This window comes from Rattus rattus, chromosome 5, assembly GCF_011064425.1.
Source record: "Rattus rattus isolate New Zealand chromosome 5, Rrattus_CSIRO_v1, whole genome shotgun sequence".
NCBI classification, from domain to species: Eukaryota; Metazoa; Chordata; class Mammalia; order Rodentia; family Muridae; genus Rattus; species Rattus rattus.
This window is the reverse complement of record NC_046158.1, coordinates 125,619,731-125,645,393: the sequence shown is the minus strand read 5'-3', so window position 1 is coordinate 125,645,393 and position 25,663 is coordinate 125,619,731. Positions and strand designations below refer to the sequence as shown.

Below are 25,663 nucleotides of genomic sequence, written 5' to 3'. Positions count from 1 at the left end.
GGCTCCTTTGAAGTTTATAAACAAGCTTCACCTTCTTGGATTGTAGGCTTTAAATTAGTCCTACCATGGAAGGTAGAAATTCTATAGTTTGCTATCCAGTTCTCTCTGAGTTCCAAAGATGAGGAAAAGGGCTTTGGAAACCGACATGACCTCTGCCAGTGACACTGACATTAGCATTTCTTTCCTCTTTCCCTCTTCCTCCGTCTCTTCCTCCTGTCCCATCCCCTCCTCCCCACCACACCATGGCCCTTTCTCCTCTGTCTCTCATCCTTTGCCAGGATCTTGCTAACTAACCCAGGCTAGCTTTGAACTCACTCTCTCCCTGCTTCAGCCCCCAGAGTACTGGGATTATAGCTGTATGCAACCATGCCAGCTCCCTTTTCTATTTTCTAAGTAGGAAGAACTGGGCTGAGCACGGTAGTAATAACACGCTCTGCAAAGTCAATAACTTAGACATTCTTCACTTGCTTCGTCGCCTCTAAAAATAACAATGGGAAAAAACCCTGCCCACTTGCCATGCAAAGGCCTCTCCCTCCCAGTCTCTCTCTTCCGTCAACCCTTTCACTCCTCCCCTCTTTTCTTTCTCTAAGTCATCCATGCCTTAGGAGGGCAACTTGAAGGAGGTTGTCACAGTCAGGATGCCTGTCCTGCCTTCTGCCTCACAAGGACCTGCTCCACTAAGGGATCTCAGCAGTGACTTCTGCTCTCCTGCAGCCAACAGACCCCCTGCCTATGTGTATGAGGTACCCTGGGACCTCTGAAGGCTCTAGAGAGGTAGTCAATGAGAGTGAGCTGCTCTGCTTTCATGTTTCTAACTATCCCATCAGCCATTGCAAGGCCAGAGGTAGCTCATGGCCCTCTCTGCTTCCTCCTCTGGCTAGCTCATCTTTCAACACCCATCACCAGCATGACTCCTAAAGACGCTACTCAACCCAAACCACTGGACTATGAATGTCTTCTACCTACTTTTAACAAAGATGTGGGTGAATGAAAACCAATGAGAGCATAAGAGAAAAATGATGCCCAAGGAGGTTTAACAGAGTGCGATAATGCTGAAGGCACAAAGGGAGAGACTCATCCAGACATGAAACGTAGTTCACTGGCCATCAAGAAGTTTCCTGAGAAAAGACTAGAAAGATGCTTCAAGGAAAGTGAAGCCTGTGTCTGCTCTAGTCCCTGAGTATGTCCTGTGCCTAGGGTTTCTAGCACTTTCATAATGACAGGCCTGGCATGCTTCTTGTTTTGAGCTACAATACAGAGAAAAGTGTTGAGGTCAATAAGCGTCTATACAGGTCTCTTCTATGGAAGATCTACCGAGGTGGCTATGCAAAACATTTCCAAGATCTGCGTCCCTCATCCCTGTGTAGAGTCAACACACTTGCTTCTGACTTCTGCTATCACTGATTAGTTTCACTCAAACCAATAATTCCCAATTTTAAGCTACACTCCATTTTTAAAATGATAGTTCTTATTTTACATTTCAAACAGATGATCAGACTAAGAGAAAACCTAGGAACATGACCTACTCCATGTGTATATATTTTACAATTAGAATAAAATTTCTAAAAAGTTAAAAATGAAAAGAGTGGATTAGATTTACAATGAACCAATAATCCTGGTGACTTAACCATTCACTAGTCTAATGCTCACAGGACAATTACTAATGACAATGACTAATTGTCTTAGCTAAACTGTCATGAGGTATTGAAGCTTATTATTAGGCAGCTGCCACCACTGTCCCCAGAGGTGACTGCATTTCAGAACTGGGCAAGGTGATGCCACATCTCTCTTTCCAAAATCTCTTGGGTTTTATGAGGTTTAATTAGTTAATGCTCACAATGTGCCCTGAGGTCATCAAATGTGACATGCTATCTCAGAGAAAAGTCAAGGCTGTGCTATCATGTGGCACTCAACTGAAAACATGGCCGCAGCTACAACTTTGTTGTTTTATGGCTTCTGCCACTTCAGTAGCTTCAGAGTCACAAACAGTGATTATTCTAGCATAGGGGGAGATGCAATTTTCCATGTGTAATCTCCGTGTGAGATTACTTAGCTGAAGTGGGTTTACCACAAGGCTAATTAAGCTAGAGGTTCGACTGCCTTCCTGGTACAGGCCATTCCCAAAGCATAGCATCCAATGCTACACTCGTAATTATGATTCTCTTTAGAGAGGATCCCAGGTCTATATAGGCCTCAGGTGCCAGTACACTTTGCATCTACCCTGCCGCCTCTGAGATGAGTAACACAGAGAGGATGTAGCAAAGTGTATTTTGAAGGCTCTCCAAAGAAATAGCATGTGCTGTTACATTCATTTTACAAATGCATCAAAATCTCAACAGTTTTTATTGCAAGGAAGTAAAGTGATCCTAAAAGAGTAAATGTTTAGAAAGAGTAGGTAAACAGTATTTTACAGAAGAATGGAGTCGCTCAAATTTCTTACAGTGAGGCATACTATAAAGCCAGTCTTTACAACTGAGGTTTATTGGGGCTGGAGAGATGGCTCAGTGGTTAAGAGGACTGACTGCTCTTCTAGAGGTCCTGAGTTCAACTCCCAGCATCCAGATGGTGGCTCACAACCATTTGTTTTTTCCCCTTTTCTTTTTTTTTTTTTTTTTTTCGGAGCTGGGGACCGAACCCAGGGCCTTGCGCTTGCTAGGCAAGCACTCTACCACTGAGCTAAATCCCCAACCCCGCTCACAACCATTTGTATTGGGATGATGTCCCCTTCTAGTGTGTCTGAAGACATTGACTGTGTACTCACATACATCAAAATAATAAATCTTTAAAAAATAAGATTATTAAGGTAGGACTAGAAAAGAATGGACTAAAACAAATATAGCCAGACATGAAATAATAATAAAACTTCAAATCGGTAAGGAAAGAATAAGCTATACAGTAGTGTTGACTAATCATATTAGAAAAAAATTCAGCCCCTATTTTCTAGTGAGTCTTCAAATTAATGGCAGATAAGATATCCCCGAAAGTTTAAAAATCTATTTGAAATTACTGGAAGAAACTTTAGAAGACGATTTTCATGGCCTTGTGCATGGGAAAACCTTCCTTAGAAATGGAGAAGGCAGATGTCACAAAAGAAAAATGTCATCATATTGGCCACACTAAAAACTTCAATATCTGTCTAAAAGGTATCATTTAAAAGCTGTTTTTTAAAGTAGATACATGGGGCTGGGGAGCTTGGCTCTGGGGCATAGGCACTTGACACCACACCTCATGGCTTCACTTTGATACCTAGGACCTTCATGATTAAAGGAGAACAGACTCCTGCAGTTGTCCTTTGACCTCTACATGCATGCTGCCAGACACATGTAATCATATACATTTAAACATGCCTGAAGTAATAAGTGTTCCCCCAAAGTAGCTTTGTAAAGGAAATATTTGCAACACATAAAATGGACCAACAGAACTTTAGGAAACAGAAATAACCTGACAGGTGAAATATATGAACAGACAGGAACTTTAACTAACTAGGAGACATATGACAGATGAAAAGCATTCAGCTTTGACAGTACTTAGAGAAATAAAATTAAAGCAATGATAACTCCTTTCACCCAGACAATGGCCAAGCTGAGAAACCCTCACAACATAAAGTATAGGCAAAGGAGGAAAGCTCAGAAGAAAGCCACTGGAAGAGTTACATTTGGTGACAATGTGGACGTCTCCAAGCCTATCAGGGAAAGTTCTAGAATAGGGCTGGAAGAATTGCAAAGGTCACATACAAGGATGCTCATTTCAGCATTGTTTGCAAAAATGAAACATGAACAATCTGAATATAACCAGCCTCATAAGTAAGTGGATACACCACTAGAAAACACTGTTGGAAAAGAAAGAACCCATATAAATATCCCATGTCAGGGATCCTGGGAAAAGCAGCATCACTTCACAGCTTTGAACATCATGAGCAGAGTAAATGAAAGTGAAAACTCACACCCAGTGAATCCTGACACACCCTCAAAAGGAAATGAAGCACACAAATTCACACACAAAGAGTATGAACTACCACCTAAATGAAAGAAAAGTTAATGTGTAACAATTTGAAACAGAAAAGGAAACTAACATCTCCCACAATAATAGAATCAGCTATGCCCAGTTTCATTGGCAAATTCCACTGATCAGTTAAGGAAGCACTATTTCTTTTCTCTCCTTTCAAAGTAGTGTTGTTGGCTGGAGGGGCAGATCAGGGTTGGGTATTTGTGTAGCATACCTGAGGCTATGCTGGGGAGGCAGAGACAGGGAAATCCCTGGAGCCTGATGGTCAGCTAGCCTAAGTGAGGTAAGTGAGCTCCAGGCCCAGTAAGAGACTCTGCCTCAAAACATAAGGTGGAGGGCAATGGATGAAGACTCCGAGAGCTAGTGTGAGGGCTCAGTGGTTAAATTAAACATGCTTGCCATCAACCCTAATGACCTGAGTCCCCTCTCTGGGAGCCACATTGTCGAGAAACCTGACTCCTACAAGTCAAATTTAACCTCTACACATGTGACATGCATGGTACCTGCATACACCACACACACACACACACACACACACACACACACACACACACACAAATGTAAATTTTTTAAAGATTTCTGACACTGACCTTTAGTTCTACACGTATACACACATAGATACATACATATCCATTCAACTGTAAACATATAATTTTAAATATTTGACTTCTATATTTAGTTAAAAATAAAAATGCAAATGTGAAAGACAAAACAAAGGTAGGATACTTAAATAAATTATCCCAAGCCTGGTGGTCTCTTCTACTTTGTCCCATCTCAAACAGCATATTACATGGACTTTTTCATTGAGGAATTTTAGCCAGTTTAGCGCTGACAGGCATAAGACTGGTATGCTTGATTGAGCTTAAATTTCCTGGGAATCTCAGAATTGAGAATGGCAGGAGTCGAGCTATCCCCTACCTGCCTCTACCTGCTCTGGGACACATAGCCACAGTACCCACTGAGAACCATGGGCACTGGATCATATAGCATAACCGCTTGGAGATCTCCATGCTAGCGAGGTATCTAGATAGTGCCCAAGCATTTCAGCCAATGAGCTTCACTTCTTGGGCATTGCTTCCTGAAAAAGGTATTTATTTAATCCCTGGTTCACCCTGAATGAAGTCTATGCGTTCACCTCCACCATCAAATAAACCAGTATGAACAAGCAAGGATCATCTTTTCTTTATGGATGGCCCACAGAGAAGGCCTTCATCTTAAACAGGTCTTTTCCTCCAGCCCCTCCATACTTTCAAAGCTCACTCTCTGAATCAGAAAGGGGTTCTGCCTATCCAGGGCTCTGCCTTCCTCTTCCTGCTGGGTTTGTGGATGCCCTGAGGGGAAGCGTGGACCCAGTACAAAGGAGACTGGGCACCACAACATTCATCCCAGACCCCACTGTTTCTCCTTCAGATCCAGCAAAGGAAAACACATACTGTGGACCACCATCACGGGCTTCGTTCTATCTGCCCTGAACAGCGCACCGTGGTGCACGCTGGCGAAGCAGGACAGAGTACGATATTGGTTAGCAACGAACATTAGTGTCCGTGTTGCAAAAATATTTTATACTGATAAAGGACATTCTCCACTGTGACAACCTTACCATCGTGAAACCATAAGCACTGTGATGGTTAGTGTAATCGTGACAACATCTAGACTCACTGGATGGGCCACTGGGCATGTCTGGGGGCGACTATCCTGATTGTGTTAGCAGAAGCAGGAAGATCTGCCCACTCTGGGTGGTGCCATTCTCTGCCTGAAATCTGGAACTGGGTAAGCAGAGAGAAGGATCTGGACAGGAACCCACCTTCACCACTCTCTGCTTCATAGACTGGCTCCCTCCCTCGAGTTCCTGATGCCATGACAGACTATATTTTGGAACTGTGAGGCAAACAAAACTCTTTCTCCCTACTTCACCTTTGTCAGGGTTGCTTAGCACAGTAACAGAGAAATAACTGAGACAGGTACTGAAGTGTCTAGAGGAGTAAAGCGGGAGCTTCATGACTACTTGGAGAAATAGACAGCAGTAAACGTTGTAAACAGAGAAATGACACTGTCTCAGTTATACCAAGTCAGCAATAATAAGGATATAAAAGAATTGGGGGGGGGGAGCTGTAGAGATGGCTTAACAGTTAAGACGGCTCTTCCAGAGGCCCTGAGTTCAATTCCCATCACCCACATGGTGGCTCACAACCATGTGTAATGGGATCCACCAGAAAGAGAGAAATCAGATTCAGGGATTTTTGCTAACTCCTCCTTTCCCTCTATCCTTCTTTCTCTCTTATCTAGTGATAGAGGGTGAGACCAGGGGGATAAAGGTTGGGAAAAAGAAAAAGCCACAAAATAGCAAAGACCACCTACAGATCTGGACTACACACTGGCACTGGAGAAGTACTCTGCACATCCCAGTGTAAAAGCACAGTGCTGAAGCAAGATCACTGACAAGTACATGCAGAGGGATCTGGGATAAAATCCAGATCTCTCTCCCTTTAAAGCCAGAGGCTGTGATGGCCACTGAAGAGGGTTGGGACTGAGGTGACATGTACAATTAGGTCCAGGGACTGGCCATGTTACCTGCCTTAAGAAGCTAGGTTCAGCCACTAACTTTCAGTGGAAAAATTAAAGAGAAGTAATAGATAGAGAAAGGAAGTTTATTCAATGTGGCCATACTGGGAAGGAGCAAAGAGGTACAAGGACACGAGGTTCATGTTTGAATAGAGAACAAGAAGAACACATAATTAAGCACTCTTGCTCAAGATGTGCCTCTATTCACTGGCCCACTGTTTTGACTCCAGTGGCACCTACAAGGTGATCTGACAAGTCAAGACTAGGTAAAATGTCTTTAGTTCTATTTGGAGGTGTTCATTTGGTTTATATGTTCCAAGCACAGTTCATCAGTGGAAGCCAAGGCAGGATTCCAGCAGAAATCACAGAAGATGCTCTTGGCTCATGGAGGGACACTCTTCGCTCATGGAGGGACACTCTTGACTGGGTTGCTCTCAACTCTGGTTCTTGTTGAGAATTTCACACATTAGTCTGCATTTACACTGTTTCTATCCTTCCCTTCCCCCCCCCACTCCAATTCCTTTCATGCCCCTCCCCATTCCCTCTCAAATTCAGGTCTCTTCTTCAAGTATTATTGTTACATATATTCATATGTGTGTATACACACATAGACCCATCTGAGCCTATTTAGTCTATGGTCATACGTACATGTGTTCAACGCCAACCACTTGGGATGTGATAACCTACCGGGAGTTTGCCCTGAAGTAGTCTCTCACTATATCCATTGGATGCTTCCATGTCAACTGTCATTGTGCTGGTGTGGTTTAGGTGACTATATTGCTGAAATTTCACTTCTTTGTTATAAAAATCTCTTTGATTTTTTTTGCATTTTATTGGTTTATTTATTATCTGTGTCCATATTGGGTCTCTATCCTTGTCCCGTGTGTGTGTGTGTGTGTGTGTGTGTGTGTGTGTGTGTGTGTGTGTGTGTTCCTCTGGCTGGCACCAGGCTCCAGCCCTTTCTTTCTCCCAGCATGAGAGTCCTGGGGAAATTCTAATTCATTGGGTCTATTGTTTCCACAGGCTGACTGACAGCCAAGAGGAAGGGTACAAGTATCTCTCTTCACATGATCTTCACTCCTACTGAGATGGTTACAGCCTCAGAAAACCATAATTGTATGTGGTACGACACACAGACTCAGTGGCAGCTGCTGGACAGTGGTGTGTGCCCTACTCTAGACGTGGGCTTCAGGGAGCACCAGAAATACCCATCATGCCTGCAGCTCTATATGGAGCAAGTCTGTGTGGAGGAGGCTCCAGCCTAGGGAACTTTGGTTCCATACTATCCGGCACTAGTGAGCAAGGAAACAAAGCTATTCCAAACAGGCTATGCCTACTCAGGCCATGCTCACCGCCTGAGTGGTAAGCAACACAGAAAACAAAAGACAAAAGAGCCCAAACCCCATGATAAAACAATAAACCAGTAAATATCTCACAGACTGTGCTCTATCCAAGGGGTGCACGGCACAAGAAGCCACAGAAAGAAGTGCAGATATATATAAGTATAAATCTTTTTTGATCATTAAAAATATTTATACTAAGAGGCTAGAAAGATGGCTCAGAGGTTAAGAGCACTTGGTGCTCTCGAAGGACCCAGGTTCAGTTCCCAGGACTCATATGGCGGTGTATAGCTGTCTGTAACCCCATATCTGGGATTCCGACACCCTCTGAAGGTACCAAAGAAATGTGATATACAGACACAGGTAGGCAATCTACAAACACATAAAAGAAGTCTAAATGTATGTATGGATATCTAATATCTTATTTTCTTTTTAGTGTTTGGTTTGTATATATTTCTATAGCTTTTGTTTGATATGTGTGTGTGTATAATTATTCTTTTCTTTTGAGTTTCTGTATTTTCTCTTCTGCTTCTAATAATAGTAAAACTCCTTTATTTCCCAATCTGTCTCCACTCTCTACCATTCTCCTGTCTTTCTTCCTCTCTACATGTTGAATATTCTATTTGTGTCTTCTATTTTTCTTCTCTCTTTATTTTTAAAACTCATCTCAATAACTTTTTTGCTTCTACCTTTCTTGTAATTATTGGACTTGTGGAGGCTGGGCCAGTGGACATGCTGTGGGTGAGTGTGTTTTTGCCAAGCGCGATGACCTGAGTTCAATCCCAGAAATCCATGTAGTGGGAGGAAGGAAGGAGTCAGTGCCTCAGAATTGTTCTCTGACCTCAGCACTCATGCTGTAGCATGCAGACTCATGCACACCTGCTTGTACTTGTGTTCACACACAACCAGTGATCAGTACATGGACAACCACAATGGCTCAGCAGGGAAAGGTGCTTCAAGCCTAACAGTCTGAGTTCAATACACAGTGCAAACAGCGGGGAGAGAGAGCCTCCTTCCGCACTCGGGGCCTTAATGGAAGCATGCATCTAGTTCTGCCATTTTGTCGATTTTCTGAAGCTTCTTTCTTATGTCTCGTTTCCTGATCTGCTTTTCTAGTGGGATTTACTCTTTCCCGACCTCTAAGACCGTTTTTATCTTCCTGTTATGTGTGTGAGATTCTTTTAGGCATCTTCTATAATCCTGGTTAATGTTTTGGTTTGGTTTGGTTTTTGTTTGTTTGTTTGTTTGCTTTTACACTGAATGCAATGGTCTTAGTTTTCAAATTAAAAGACATACACCAGAACTGAGGCTCAATTGACAGAGGGCTTTCCTAACATGACCAAAACTCTGAGATTAATTCCCAGTACTCTATAAAACCACGGTGGCAAAATGTCTGTAATCTCAACAGCTGGGAGGCTAAGGAGGATCAGCGCTTCAATGTTACCCTCAGCAAATGACAAGTTCAAGGCTCACCTGAAGATAAAAGCAGCATCAGTGCAGGAAGAGAGAGCTGGGGAGGAGGAAGAGGGAAGGACAAAGAGGTCACAACATATTGACAAAGGGGAATATATCAAGATCGCAGTTATAATGTACATAATTTCACAAGGTAAACCACACCAGTCTAGAAATAAAGAACCGTGCACTGCATTAGTATCAGGTGCCATCGATACTCTATTCCCATCAAGAGAACAACAATAAATCAACAAAGGGACATCAGCTAAACTGTACCACAGGGGAAACAGATTCAGTGGATGGACAGACTTCTACAGGTGGACCATACAACTGCTGAATGCAGTCTTTTTGGCAGTTCATGGAATTCTCTATAGAGCAGAGTTTCTTAAGCCTAACTAGCAAACACATAACTTCTGTTTTACTTTTCTATTGCTATAAAAATAAACACCATGACAAAAGCAACTTATAAAAAATAATGGTTTGATTTGGGCTTGTTGTATCAAAAGAGTTAGATCCATGGTGGCCAAGCAAGGAAGGGCACAGCAGCAGGAACAGCTGAGAGGTCACATCTTGATCTAAAGCAGACGATGGGAGTGAGGAGGGAGGAAGGACTGGGGGTGGCACGTATCTTTTGAAACCTCAATGCTCCCCGACACACTGACCCCAACAGGGCACACCTCCTAACCTTTTCCAAACAATTCTATCAACTGGAGACCCGTGGGGGTCATTCTTACTCAAGCCACCACAACACACGCACAAAATGAATACATAAAAAATAACTGAAATAATTGCTTACATCCTGTCAGATCATACATGGAAAAAACTGGATATCAACTGCAAGAGAAGCTATGCAAACTCATGGAGACTGAATAAGGTACTTCAGGACAGTTATTGGGACATTGGAAAAATAAAGGAACACTTAAAAGACTTCCCACAGTAAGATGAAAATAAAACTCTAAATAAAAAATGAAAATGAAAGCACTATATAAAAACTGTGGGACAGAGTAAAGGTAATTATAAGGAGGAAGTATTCGACTGTTAATGTCTATATTAAAGTCAAATCAAAGACAGCCTGGCGAGATAGCTCAGTCTGTAACAACACTTGTAGCCGAGCCTGATGACCTGCATTCAATCCCTAGAACACACATGAGAGAGAGAGAGAACTGGCTCGGACAATATGACCTTTGACCTCTTATCTCCACGTGGGTACAAACACACACTGTCCCCCCACCCATATAAATAATAAATAAATAAATATCATTTAAAAAGAGAGGGAGAAAGATCTCAAAAAAAAAAAACTAATGATGCATTTCAAGGTCTTAGAAAACCAGAACAATCCAAACTAGAAGAGAAATAATAAACAATAGAGCGGAAATCAGTAATATCTCACAGATTGGCACAGTAACAAAAAGGCTCCACCCAAAGAAAAAGCCTAGAAATCTTACAAGAACATTAAAGAACTAACCTCAATGTTCTTCAAATTATTCCATACGGTAGAAAGGGAAGAGGGCTTCTAAATGCATTCTATAGAACAAGCATTACACTGGCACTGACACCAAAACTAGATACAATTTTGATAAACACACACACAAGAAAGCTATAGACCAATATCTGATGAACAGGATACAAAATAATAAAAAAAACAAACTTTCAAACAAAGTGTGGTAATATATTAAAAAAGACCAGCCTCCAAAATCAAGTTAACTCCATTCTAGGGATACCAATGTGGTTCAATATATACAAATCTGTAAGTGTAATACAATACACAAAAAAGCCAAAATCACATAATCTTCTGTATAGTTTCAGAAAAATGCCTTTGACAAAGGTTAACGTCTTTTCACGATAACATTCTTGAGGAAACAAGATACAGAAAGATCAGAACCTAACATAACAGAGGATAATTAAATAAACCCACGTCATACTAATGTGTACAAACAGAAAGCATTTCCTCTAAACTCAGGAACAAGGCAAGGACAGCCACTCTCATGGCTTCTGTTTACTATGGCTCTTGACCATGGGACCAGTGCAATTAAGGCAGAAGAGAGAAATAAAAGAAATGCAAACAGGGAAGAAAAAAGTCAGATTATCCTCATTTGTAGATGATATTAACAAATATTCGGAAGACCCTACAGATTATAGCACAAGACTTTAGGCCTCATAAATTCAGTGAAGTAACAGAACACAAAATTCAACATACAAAATTCAGCGAACTTATTTATAGATCAATAATGAATACCAAAAAGGAAAATAATGTGCTCTCTCTCTCTCTCTCTCTCTCACACACACACACACACACACACACACACACACACACACACACACAACTTTAAGAAGGAAAAAGAAATAGAGGCTTGGGCGATGGCTCAGCGGATAGCATGCTAGGCATGTTAGGATGAGAACAGGAGTGTGGACTCTCAGCGTCAACAAAAAAGCAGAGCATGGCAGCCAGGGCCTGACATCCCAGGGATGGAAGGTACAGTCAGGAGGAGGCCGGGGTGGAAGAGGGTTCTAGCTAATTGGTGAGCTCCAAATTCAATGAGAGCTGTTCCCCATCCATCCACACCCACCCACCCACCCAAAAAAAAAAAAACAAGAGGAAGACAACATCCACTTCTGAACACACATGTACACAAATGCATATATCAGAGAAAGAGAGACAGAGAGAGGAGGGGGAGGAGGAAAGTGAATAAACCTAACTGAGGATATGAGAGGCTTCATTCAAAACTATAAAACGAGGAAAAAACGTGAAGTTCTCAAAAGCGGGAAGACCACCCATGTTATGGACTGGCAAATTACATGTTGTTTTAAATGACCTTGTTTCTGAAAGTCATCTACAAGTTAAATGGAATTCACATCAAAATTCCAGTCACATTTTTCATAAAAAGTGTCTTAATATTCTAATGGAAACATAAAAGACTCCTCCCTCCAAAAGAAGAGAAGACGAAGAGAAAATACTAAGAGTTCCACTTGCAGTATTGCAGTATGTGACTTCAAGTTATACTATAGAACTGTAGTAAAATCAACACGATACGGGCACAAAAGCAGGTGTGTAGACCAATGGAATAGAACAAAGGGCCTAGAAACAAATATTCTACAGCATTCTGATCCTCCACAAAGTTGAAAAGCAAATGCTGGAGAAAAGACAGCTTCTTTATCTACTACATAAGAAGAATGAAGCCAGATCCCTGTGTCTCTTCTAAATCAACCTGAACTCTATCAAAGGCCTCAGTCAAAGACCTGAAATTTTTATACTTCCAGGTAGAGGGACAGGGAAGGAGTTTCTGAAAAGAGTTCCAGTGGCTCAAGGAGCCACTGCAAGAACTGACCGGTGGGGCTGCATGAGATTGAAAAGTGTCCACACAGCAAAGAAAACACAGCAGTGCTCAGAGCTGGGCCCCAGAAAACCTATGCCAACTCTCCACCTGAGAGATTAGTAGCCAGGGTCTGTAAAGAACCAAAAGGTTAAACACAAACTCCTCAGATCACCCAATCAATAAATGGGAAAAAGAACAGACAGTCCTCAAAAGAAGAAATCCAAGTGGCCAATAAATAAGTGAAAATAGGTTCTACATCTTTGGCCATCAGAAAAATGCAAAATAAAATTCTGAGATTTTATCTCACCCTGGTCAAAATGACTAACATCAAGAAAACAAATGACTGTGCATGCTAGCAATGGTGTTGGGGAGGGGGACTTTCTGTGGTGTGGGTAGTACTGTAAACTAATAGAGAACCTAGGGAAATCTGTACGGAGCTTCCTCAGAACACTCAGCGTATGAGTCAGCTATGCTACTCCTGGGCAATGCATCCTGGGATGTTTGCTGTAGGTCTATTCAAACAGCCAGGTATGAAAGCAGACTAGATGTCTGTCTGCACACATGGATTAAAAATGTCAATACACACACAGTGGGTAATAAACTAAAGAATAAAATTATGTTATTTGAAAGAAAATAGATGGAGATCACTGGGCGTGCATGTGTGTGTGTGTTTGTGTGTGTGTGTGTGTGTGTTATATAACAGTGTATGTGTGGTGTGTATTTGTGTTGAGTGTATGTATGTATGTATGTATGTATGTATATGTGTGTGTGTGTGGTGAGTATGGGTGTGTGACACAAAGAAAGAGAGAGGGAGAAGGAGGAGGAGAAGGAGAAGGAGGAGGAGGAGAGGAGGAGGAGGAGGAGGAGGAAGGGGGAGGAGAAGAAGAAGAAGGGAAGAAGAAGAAGAAGAAGAAGAAGAAGAAGAAGAAGAAGAAATGAGACTATGTAGTAAAAATCTAAAGGAAATGGAACAGGGAACAAGAAAGAAGAGAGATGGCTCAGAGGTTAAGAGCACTGACTGCCCTTCAAGAGGTCCTGAGTTCAATTCCCAGCATCCACCTGCTGGCTCATCCCTAATGAGATCTGATGCCCTCTTCTGGTGTGTAGGCATGCATGTGGACAAAAACACTGTAAATAAACAAATCTTTTAAAGAAAAGGCCTATTAGAAAAGTATAATTAGGGGAGGAGAAAGAAAATGAAGATGGCTCTAAGAAAGGATATAACCACAAGATGGGAAAAGAGAAGAAATCTCTTGGAAAGTTGAATCCCCACCATTGATGTGTATATATGTATGTATGTATATATACACACATACATATACACTTGTGTGTGTGTGTGTGTGTGTGTGTGTGTGTGTCCCCACCCATGGCTAGCAATTTCTTTATCTTCAATACTAGTGGTCCTTTTCAAGAAAAAAAATCAGATTTTCTAACACTGATTCCAAAAGATCCATGAGGCTTCCGTGGCATAAAGGGCTTCCGTGGCATAAGGGGCTTCCGTGGCACCTCTCCCAGGTCTGGCTGAGTGAGCCGTGTGGCCCTGAAGATCAGGAAACAGCAAAAATCAAATAAAACACAGGGGGAGCCGGTGGCACAGGAGCTCGCTCTATACCGGGCCTCAGAAGCACTGCATTCCCCTTGGTTTGCTGCCATGTACGAAACTGTGTTTTTTAGTAATTATTCCTCTGTTTCTTCCCTCAAGATTAAATTTGGTCCATGATGGTTAAGAGGTTGTCAAAATAAAACACGTTTATAAAACCGGCAGAACTCAGGGCGACCCCGTAATGGGTGCAGCCTACTGGCCCAATTTAATCAAGGGGTTCAGAGTATTCATAGCGAGCAATTGATTTTCAAGAGAAAAGTCAGCAGGATCAAACAGCCAGTTGGGATGAAAATCCCTTGAATCACCCCTATTGCTGTGTTTGCTACCGACCAGCTCCTGCCTCCATATAGTGTAATAGCCAAATTACTGTAATTATCCTACGGAGCAAGTGGCATATCAACATTATTTTAAACATGGATTTTTTTTGCATAATCTTTCATTATTATCACCCAGCCTCCCATTTGAAAATGGAAAACAACAACAAACTGTGATGTAGCCCAGAGAAAAAAAGGTCACCAGAGAGAACAAATCAAAGGGTTATTTACATGTGAATATACTGAGATGTGTTTTACAGTCAAATACACTCTTGAAATTCATTAAATGCTTTCTCCCCTGCTTCATAAATATGGGCAAAAGAGACATCACCTACTGGGAAAATAATCCCAGCACATAATGATCATAAGGAATATAAATAAAGCCACTTTCCTTTCAAAGACCTCCAGGCCCTGTATCAAAGCATTTGTGTTTCTGCCACTGTGAAATGAATCTGACCGCTGGAGAGCGGGGCTGAGTCCTATCACAGGTTGCTCCCCCAGCAGAAAAGGGGTGGGAATGTCGACCCCCTTCATCTTGCCCTCTGCAAAAATAATGGATTCGGAGGCAGCTGCCTTCGTCTGGGGCTACTGTTGTTTTTGAAATCCTGCAAAGGGGCTTAGAAGCCAGCACCGGAATGAAGACTGAAAATCAGTAACAGGTTTTGCTAAATAACCAAAAGGCCCAGCCAGCCGGCTTGGGGCAGCGGCCTTGACTGTCAGCTCTAGCTTTCAGCAATGCCTCAGAGTCCTCCTGGCACGTTACAAACAGGAAGATGTCCCCTGAGATCCTCTTGCAAGGATCCTAAGCTGTCCTTCTTGGCGACGACTTGGCCTGCACATGGGTCTGGTCTCATGGACTTGTTTTTTAGGTGTTTGTGCCGCTGCCGTGCACATAATTCTACACAATCAAAATTGAAAGGGGTAGTTAAAGCCCTGAAGATGACGTTACTTTTCCCTTTTTTTTTTTTAACTTTCATGTGCTAAAGATATATTTCACTGGCAAATAAAAAATAAAAAATAAATAAATGTTTTAAAGGACAGAATTTGGGGCTGGCAGTACAAGAGCTCGGTAGCTGAGCACTTGGCTGGCACGCACAGAGCCCTGGGTTCAATCCAGAACATGACAAGTCATTTCAAATGTAAAACGACGACAATTCTGATGGAAACAGATCTCAGCTGACATACTAAACTGCACATACATATTACACAGAGTGGCTGACTTTGTGAGCACTTCCAGGTTTGCTATGGTCAAATCGTAGCCTTATAGCCTTGGCCATGAGGCATCAAAGAACTCAGGGGCCTAGGAAAAGAAAGGCAGTGGGGAAAGAGGGACCCGATGCTATGATAAGAACTGGAGACAGAGACAGGTCGGGTAGACCAGCATCCCCACAGCAGTGGTCCCTATAAAGCCCATGATAGAGACTGCAATGTGGGGACACAGTTTGAGGTCCTCTTATTTTGCCATCTCCCATGAGCACCTCTGACTACAGGCTGTCCTTGACGGCAACTGAGATAAGTTAAACGAAGCCACTAAGGTGAGCCCTAAGAGGACTTTGAACATGGACATCAGGGAGTGCAAACCAGAAGAAGACATAGGAAGCAGATGGCCGGAGGCAAGCCAAGGAGAGGGGCCTCAGAAGAAACCTGCAAGGAGCCTTGATCTCAGCGGACTTCAGGCCTTGGAACTGGGAGATAAATTTCTGTTGTTTAACTTGTTACCAGGGAAATCTGGAAGAAAATGGGGACAAAGATACCTCTTGTTTATAATGCGTGGTTATTAATACAAAATCCTGGGGAGCCCCCAGTTAAAGAACTCCAGAGAACTGAAGCACAGGCTGCACACACAAGGACAGGAACTGTGCTGTGCTCTGTACATGAGAATTTCATCCGTGTCTGAAATCTGTGTGGAGAACCAAGTAAGAACGGAATTAGGGAGAGAAAGTGGAGCCTTAGGAAGACGGCAGAAAGACTCAGGGAGGTTTAATAGACAATAGCGTGTTAATGTAGTCTCCGTTTGGGGGGTTTTGTTTTCTTTTGTTTTGTTTTTCTTCTTTTGGCTCCAGTAACTACAATGTGAACTCTATTTCCTAGCCCAAGATGGGAGAGAACCTGAGGAAAACAGCACACGTAAATTCAAATGAAAAGAAATTAAATGTGACAAAACACTTTCTGACAGCAAGAGTGGTGTGTTTGATAATTTGGAGGTGATGCCTTTTTACATGGGGTGTTTTTGAAAAAAAAAAATATATATATTGTTTTGAATGGTCTTTTAACATACAATAAACAGCACTTCTCCCGGATGGCTTGGCTACAAGAAGCTATGCTAATTATCTTTCTGAAAGGCCACAATTCTGTTATATAAAATGAAATCTTTCCCTGCCAAAGAGCACATCGAATTCTACAGGGATTTTTGTAAGGTAGACCCCGGGTGTGTAATGAGATTTACAAGTCGGAACCTTGCAGGGGTCTTATAAAACAGATCTGTGCTGCTCAGAACACACCGGCCTACATGACAAACAAAAGTTGTTTTATTTGGACTTGTCTCTCTCTCTCTCTCTTTTTAAGGCTATTAGACAGGGCGATGCCAGTACAGCTGTGGAAAGGCAGGCTGTGCCCTATTTTGCCTTTTGCATCATCAAGAAAACTGCCAGCTCAATTCTGATTCCAAAATCTTTATTGTGATGATGCAGCTAACAAAAGCCACAGCTTGATTTGCAAACACCACAAGGGGCCAGCGATGGGGCCAACTGGAAGGCAACACTGTTTTGAGCTTTGAGACATTTTACTGTCGCTGAAGGAGAATATTCATTAACTGCTGGGCATATGGAAGATCTTGATGTGGTCCTGCACATCTTCAGAGGCTTAACATTTAAGAAGCTCTCAGACCTTGCTTGGTACAATCTCCCATATCACAGAAAGTTCCCAAGAGCTATCGAGCTATCGCTTCCCTCTCCCCCCTCCCCCCCTTCCTCCCTCCCCCCCCTTCTTCTCTCTATCTCTCCCCTCTTCCCTCTCCTCTTCCTCCTCCCTCCTCCTCCCTCCTCTCTCTCTCTCACTGTGTGAGAGTGCATGCCTCGTGTGTGTGTGTGTGTGTGTGTGTGTGTGTGTGTGTGTGTGTGTGTGTGTGTAATACATATGTCTGTTTCTTTACAAATTCTTCCAGCATTCCAGGAACCCACCACTTCTAAAATAACCAAATAAAAACAATAAACAAACTTCTACTTATATTAGTTCGAAATCGATACCCTTAGAACTCTCCCCAGTCAACCCCAACCCAAAATTTACAAATGTATATATACATATATTACATATACACACATACATACACAAAACTTGTATTCACATGCTATATATGTATATGCACTGCTCTGGTGAGAGGCAAACTAATGTGCACAGCTAGGTTTTTTAGACTGGATGATTGACAGTAGGCTTGTCATAACAGTGTAAAGAACTGGATGGAGAAGGAACACTAAGTTTTACAAATTTTCTTCTTGGAAGGGTTGAAGAACTGCTGTGAAGTTGCAAGTTTTCACAGCTGCTAGGGACAGAGAGACCTTGAGTCAGAGATTAGAGAACAGAGAACACAGAAGAAGACTGAGGCAGAGGAACAAGGGAAGGAACCAACAACATGTATATTATTGATAACCATGGTGAACGACTGGTACTCAATCCTCCACTCATGTCATCTCAGGGTCTTCCACTTGAAGGACAAGAGAGTTGGGCTGTCTAAACATCAATCCGGACTGTTGTGTGTGAGAAGAATCCCTTCACATGGATACAAAGAGAGTGGCTCAACTGTATGTTGGTTCCCTCGGAAGCCAAGTTGAAGACTGAAAAATGATCATTTATTTGGGAACTCTTAGGGATGGCATAAGTCAGAGAGCAGGGATGATTCAGGGAGAGGTCAGTGCCTGCAGTGTTCATTGGCTAGCTCTTCCAGAATGCAATGTGACACGGCAGTGTCTCTATCCATGGCTCTGGGCAGGCCTAAAGATACAGGAATGAAGGTTCCAGCAAAAGAAAGTGGTTCAAATTATGTGTGTCAGCACACGTGCGCAGACACAGAGTCAAGCTTGAAGATGTCTGGTCACTGGTAAACTGCTAAGGAAATCTTCATTAAAGAGCTCACTGGCATGGAATTCTGTATTTAGTAAGAGACCTGTTGTCGGAGTAGTCACTCTCTGTCTAAACTAGTTCTCTTTTCTCCTGAGAAATGTTTATGTCATCCTGGGTGTGTGGGTCTATAAAATATGTAAGTAATTTAAGCATTTACCGATAATGAATCATAAAGATGTATTTGAAATCAGCTAGTTGGTAAACATATAATTTTACCATTTGGGGGCACGTGTGTGTGCACTTTCGTGCATTCATATATGTGTACCACACTGGAGAGGTAGAAGAGGATGCTGGGTGTCTTTCTCACTCACTCTTCATCCCATTACTATTACTTCTTGTTGAGATGGGATCTCTCACTGGACCTGGAGCTCCTCATTGCTTCGGCTAGACTGGCTGGCCAGCAAGTCCTCAGAGTCATCCTGTGTCTTCTCCTCAGCACTGGGGTTACAGAAACACCACCGTGCTGGGCCTTTTAAGATGCTGGGACCCAACTCAGGTCCTCCCACTTCTGTGGCAAGACTTTACAGATAAAGCCATTCTCCAGTCCAACTTTAATATGTATTACATTTGCATACTAATTAGATACATGTTATTTACTTTTTATATCAAAAGTTAAATATTGGCTAAATATTTGGCTCTGGGGCTGGAGAGATGGCTCAGAGGTTAAGAGCACTGTCTGCTGTTCCAGAGGTCCTGAGTTCAATTCCCAGCAACCACATGGTGGCTCACAACCATGTGTAATGGGATCCCATGCACTCTTCTGGTGTGTCTGAAGACAGCGACAGTGTACTCGCATATGTAAAAATAAATAAGTCTTTTTTTAAAAATATTTGATTCAGAAGCAATAGAAGATCTCCAACATTTTTGGAGGTGAGAATGTTGCTTCCCATAACTATATAGTACAAAATGGCAGAAGCATGCCTAGGTCTATTTTATAAATTGTTGGGAAGTTCTGTGTTAGTCTCAAGTAAAAATTCATTGTGTGATGTGATTTTGTGTATGCTTGTGGAGTATATATTTGTTAGTGTAGGTGCCTGTACATGCATGTATGAGTGTATGTGTGTGTATGTATGTATGTACGCATGGATGTATGTGTATATATATATATGTGTGCATATATGAATACATGTATGTATATGTATATATAGGGAGGGTGGCAGCAGACTGACATCTGTCTCTTTCAAGGCTTTCCTCTTTCTAAACAGGATCTCTCTGAATGAACCTAAATCTCGTTGATTTGTCGAGATTTGCTGGCCAAGGGGCCTCAGCAATCTGTCTGTCTCTGCCTCCAACCAGCTCTGAAGTGACAGGATTCATTTAATAATTTTTTTTTTAAATTACATTCAAGCTAGCAATTCAGACAGCAGTTTTTAAAACCAAATGTCTGAGCACAATCCAACACAAAGATGGACTAATTTGATACGGACAGACAGAAGAATCGTGGTAGAAAAAGATTAAAAGTTTCTGTGAGAGTGGAGAATTGTGTGTACAGAAAAGACACTGAAATTCATAACACTCTCTCGAAGCACACCTCAGCATGGCGTGCTGTGCTCTGATGATCGAGCAGGGTAAAGTGTCCATGTTGTATGTTCTGAATCCAGGCTACAGTGAAGTCAGAGGATGTGACGCAGGTGAGCAGCACCAGGAATATCCTGCATTCACTGCAGAAATTGATTCTGGATTGATTTTTGGTCACTATGTATGGAAAAATTTTTGATTGCTGCCAAATTTCTTGTAACTCCTCCATTCAGATCCCACTGGGGTTTGGACCCACAGCTTAAGACGCTGTGAGCAAAGAAACAGGTGATGTTGGACTGAGAGTGTATCTCAGAGGAAGACTATTGGCCTCCCATGCATAAGGCCATGAATGTGACACCTAATTCCACAAAGAAAAGAAAACAAGTTCCCCCCCCCATCCAGGTTGTCAGTTTGCACAGTTGCAGCGGGGTTAGTTAGGTAAGAGGCTGGACTGGGCTTTTGAGACAGTTCTTGATGAGATTTATAAACCCTGAACACGCTGGGCAGAATGAAATGGTGAGAGCTTTACCTGCCTTACCTCTTTAGCATCGAGCTATAAGGAAAAAATGAGATAATGCATATGAAAATGAAAATCGTTTAATATGATAGCTTTTTATTGTCAACTTGACACAACCTAGAGTCACCTGGGAAAAGGGATCCTCAATTGAGTAATTTCTCAGATCTGACCAGCCTTTGGCCATGTTTATAAGAGATTGTTCTGATTGATGATTGACTTGGGAGGGGCCAGTCCACAACGGGTGGCACCATCCCTAAGAAAGTGAGTCTTTGCTCCATAAGAAAGCTATCTGAGCAAAAGCTAGAGAACAAGCTGATAAGTGGCATTCCTTTAAGGTTTCTGCTTTAGTGAAGAGCCTTGGACGCCTGCCCTGACTTCCCTCAGTACTGGATCATGACCTGGAAGTGTAAGGCCCCCAGGTAGCTTTTGGTTAGTGTTTTATCAGAGCATCAGAGAAGCAACTGGGACAAACACCAGACAAAATACAAAATATAAAATATGAGGAGGTACAGTGTGATGTGTGCTCTTTTAAATTACAAGTTTTTGTTTCGTTTTTTTGTTTTGTTTTGTTTTTGAGAAACTGTATTTTCTTTGACTTGAGACTTCGGTCAGAAAAACAAAACAAAACAAAAAAGACCTAAGAGGTCGACGCTCATTTCCCATCTTCTGTGGAGCCTCCTCTGTTGATGTAATGAAAAGGCAGCCGTGGAATTTGCTGAGGGCTCTGCTTGGAAGTAATGAGCTGCTGAGGACCTGTGACTCCATCCCCCATTATCTCAAAGCTACAATGGAAGCGCTCCGTGACAATTTCATAAAGAATCACCTTCGTGTCAGTGAACAGAAAACTAATTTTCAAAATAAACACCCCGTGATGGGTAACAATTCCCCTTCTTCCTTTGCTTGCCGCTGGTCCTAGAGAAGATGTTTTTAAGAAATAGGTTGAGGAGGGTAATGAGAAGCCAGTGCCTGGCCTTCCTGACTCTGTAGGCTATTGCCAAGCAGAGACATAATAGGTAATGTGTCGTTTCAGGCTGAGTTCTGCTTAACTTTGACCCTCCTTCTCTCCCAAGGCAAAAACGTTCCATTTGTTCTAGATAAGGAATACCAGTAGCATCCAGAGGTCTCAGCCTCAGGAGGTGGCTATACCCTTCCAATCTGTTTGTGTTGTGTTTTGTTTTTTCCATGCTTGTCACTGAGCCTAGTGCATTGCAAGTCTAATATTTACTCCTCCTAAGCATCCCTTGGGTTGGGTACCATTTTTATCTCCTTTATGAGAACACTGAACCACAGCACAGCTCCCGTTTGGTGCCACCTTCAAAGTAGAACTCAAGCACTGAAAGGCAATGACTGCGACAACTTCTAGTTCAGGGTCGTCTCATGGTATTTAAATGTTCCTTCCCTGAGAGCCTGGGCAAGCCACCCTTCACCATGAAACAGTAATGACCTCAAGTCTCAATGTCGGAAAGGAAGCTGCCACCAGTACAAAAGGGAAGTATCTTCCCATGGTTCATGGTTCTCTGTAAGGAGTGTGCAGTCAGGACAGTCTGCATCCACCTGTCTAGTGTTGGCTTTTCCCACTGAGGGAGAAAGCTTGGCTGAAGTGACACCTGCAATTGGCCAGAATACCAAGTCCTGTGCCACCAACCACACCACACCTCTCCCACTTTTGAACGACCTTACTAAAACCCTTCATGTTAGAGAAAGTAGTTCAATTTAAAAAATAAAATCCTGATCTTACCTCCAAGAGTAGATGAATGGCCAGTCATAAATACTGGCCACTAACTACTAGTTATTAACATTTACTGCTCACTAAATTCATTCAAGACTCAGACACCAATTAAAGCATTTTGCATGTTTTATCTGAGTGAAAATTCACAACCCGTGTCTGGGTCCCTTCACGTGGGGAACCCGAATTGGAGAAGTAAATTAACATACCTAAGCTCACCTGCCCGTAGGTATCCATTTGCCATAAGAACCTACTCACCCATGAAGCTACCAGGGTGCCTAATAATCAACGTCCGAGATGGTCTTATCTCTCTTGATTAAACACTGGCACAGACAATATTTCAAAATTCAGTCTATGGCTCTAAGGTTAAGAGTGTGTGCTGCTTTTTGCACAAGGACCTGTGTTCAGTTTCCTGCTGAACTGGAATGTGTTGGTTCAAAAGGATATGGTTTATCTCCAGGGAATCTGACAACCCCTAGTCCTCCATGGTTGTGAATATGCACACATGTACACACACACACACACACACACACACACACACACACACGTACCCTATACCCACACAGACACAAACACATAAATTTTTTTAATTAAAAATTGATGGTTTTGTTTGTTTGGTTGGTTGGTTAGTTGGTCTTTTTGAGATAGGGTTTCTCTGTGTAGCCCTGGCTGTCCTGAAATTCACTCTGTAGACCAAGCTGGCTTCAAACTCAGAGATCCACCTGCCTCTGCCTCCCAAGTGTTAGAACTAAAGTTGGGGGCAGCACTGCCTAGTCACTTTTTTAAAAATCTATTTTATATGTATTTTGCCAGCATGTATGTACGTACGTACATGTGGCATGTTCTTTCATATAGCTAGGAATCAGCCATACAAGTTTAAAATGACCATTTGCAATAGACTCCTACTACAGAAGGTATGGAAAAAAATCTAAAATGCTAGCAATTACCTCACTATAACTTACCTAACGACGACCATTCTATAAGCAAACATTCTAAATTTGGGAACCTTTAGCTTTAAACCATGTCTAATTCCAGCTGTGCAGGTTGTTTCCGGACACATAGATTCCACCAAAATCTGAATAACCATGGGAAGTACTCCACAGGAGGGACCAGGGGGAGAGTTTTAGCAGATAAATAGCACAGCTGTGCATCAGACATGTATGGACTTTCCTGATTCATCCTGGGATAGCTACTGTACCTTCGCTTTCTTCAGGACTTGGTTCTTTTGGTGGTTCGAGAAGATCGTCGGGATGTGGGAAGCAGAATCCATGGAAAGGGCCCAGGTCAAAGCACTCGTGTAGCAGGGACAAGTTCACACTGGCGCACACGCTCATGAACCCAACAGCCTTGCCTTCCACCTGGAACACGGGAACACAGCCGCCTATGAGACTTCAGGTGATGACTGCTGTGAAACTGTCACGAGCACACAGCATGTGGCTCACTGGTAGCTCGGGGAACACTCCGAGTTATTTAAGGGAGGAAGGCTAAGTAGTTCTGATATCTGGTACCATGCACGAAATATACAACATGGTCAAAGGCACGTCCAACAAGTGACCACTGTGGATGATCTTAAGAGTTGGGAAGTAACTTAGGGGAGTGGTCATCTATATCTCTCGAATTCGCTTATTGAGCACTTGATTGGCCTGAGGGGAAGAGAAGCGAAGAAAGGTTGTTTGGTGGGAGACAGCTCAATGAAATCTGGCCTGATCTACAGACAAAAAACCCTCAGCACACTGAGACATCAGCACCAGGTACTAAAACTCATGCAACGCTCGCCGTGATTTTAATATACGATTTTTGACATTTAAAAAACAAGTTTTTTTGAATGAAGCTCAAGAAGAAGGATCACCAAAGTGCAGATGCTTCAGTCCTTCTTAGAAGGGGGAACAAAAATATTCATAGGAGGAAATATGGAGACAAAGTTTGGAGCAGAGAATGAAGGAAAGGCCATCCAGAGACTGCTCTACCTGGGGATCCAGCCCATATACATACAGTCACCAAACCCAGATAATATTGCTGATGCCAAGAAGTGCATGCTGACAGGTGCCTGATATAGCTGTCTCCTGAGAGGCTCTGCCAGAGCCTGACAAATACAGAGGCAGATGCTCACAGCCAACCACTAAACTGAGAATGGGGTCCCCATTGGAGTTGTTAGAGAAAGGATTGAAGGAGCTGAAGAGGTTTGCAAACCCATAACAACAACAATACCAACCAACCAGAGCTCCCAGGGACTAAACCACTACCCAAAGAGTACACATGGACAGACCCATGACCCCAGCTGCATATGTAGCAGAGGATGAGCCTTGTTGGGCACCAATGGGAGGAGAAGCCCTTGGTCCTGACACGGTTGGACCCCCCCAGTGTAGGGGAATGTTAGGGTGGGGAGATGGGAAGGGTTGAGTAGTTGGGTGGGGAATACCCTCAGAGAAGAAGGGGGAAGGGGCATGGGATAGGGGGGATTATGGACAGGACCCCGAAATGTAAATAAAAAATATCCAATTAAAAAAAGATTTATTTACTTATTTAATGTATATGACCTATATATACATCTATTACCTATATGCCTGAAGAGGGTATCAGATCCCATTACAGATGGTTGTGAGCCACCATGTGGTTGCTGGGAATTGAACTCAGGACTTCTGGAAGAACAGCCAGTGAGTGCCCTTAACTGATGAGCCATCTCTCCAGCCCAGATTTGACATGTTTGATGAGGAACGCAGGCTCCCAGGAAGCTGAGTGAGTGAGTGAATGACACAGCCATTCTAATCAGGAAGTGGGCTTACCAGCACTGTGCATCACTCATTCCCAAGCAGTTAGTGCCTTCACACAAATGGTGGATGCTTTAACATTCTGAAGCAGGGAAGCAAACGGCAATGGTGTTCGGATGGTGTGGGAAAAGATGGTCTTTGTCCAAGGCACCTTTGTGTGCTTAGAAAACGAAGGGGAGATGGTCTTTACTTTCAAACAGTCTTTTTACAAATGAATTCTCCTTGCATATCCTCTCCTTTCCCGGACCCCTCCCCAAAAGATACTTGCTATAAAAGGCTGATTTACACAGCTGTTTTATAAAGCCATTGACACTTTAATGAAAGTCCAAAATAAACATTTTAATTTTTTCCCCAAATAACAAGTAATTGTTTGTCTTGTTTGTACTCCTGAACAAAGGCTGTGTAGCTGCAGTTGTCTGGCTTCTCTA

The 25,663-nt window shown here is 42.6% G+C and overlaps 1 protein-coding gene across 1 annotated transcript in view; it reads right to left on the bottom strand.

Annotated features, from left to right (window-relative positions):
* Positions 1-25,663, bottom strand: part of Cfap61 (cilia and flagella associated protein 61) — a 260,690-nt gene that overhangs the window by 193,299 nt on the left and 41,728 nt on the right. Inside the window, exon 7 of the mRNA XM_032904350.1 lies at positions 23,666-23,825. Within this exon, the coding sequence (XP_032760241.1) occupies positions 23,666-23,825 (160 nt within the window). The remainder of the gene's footprint in view (positions 1-23,665; positions 23,826-25,663) is intronic.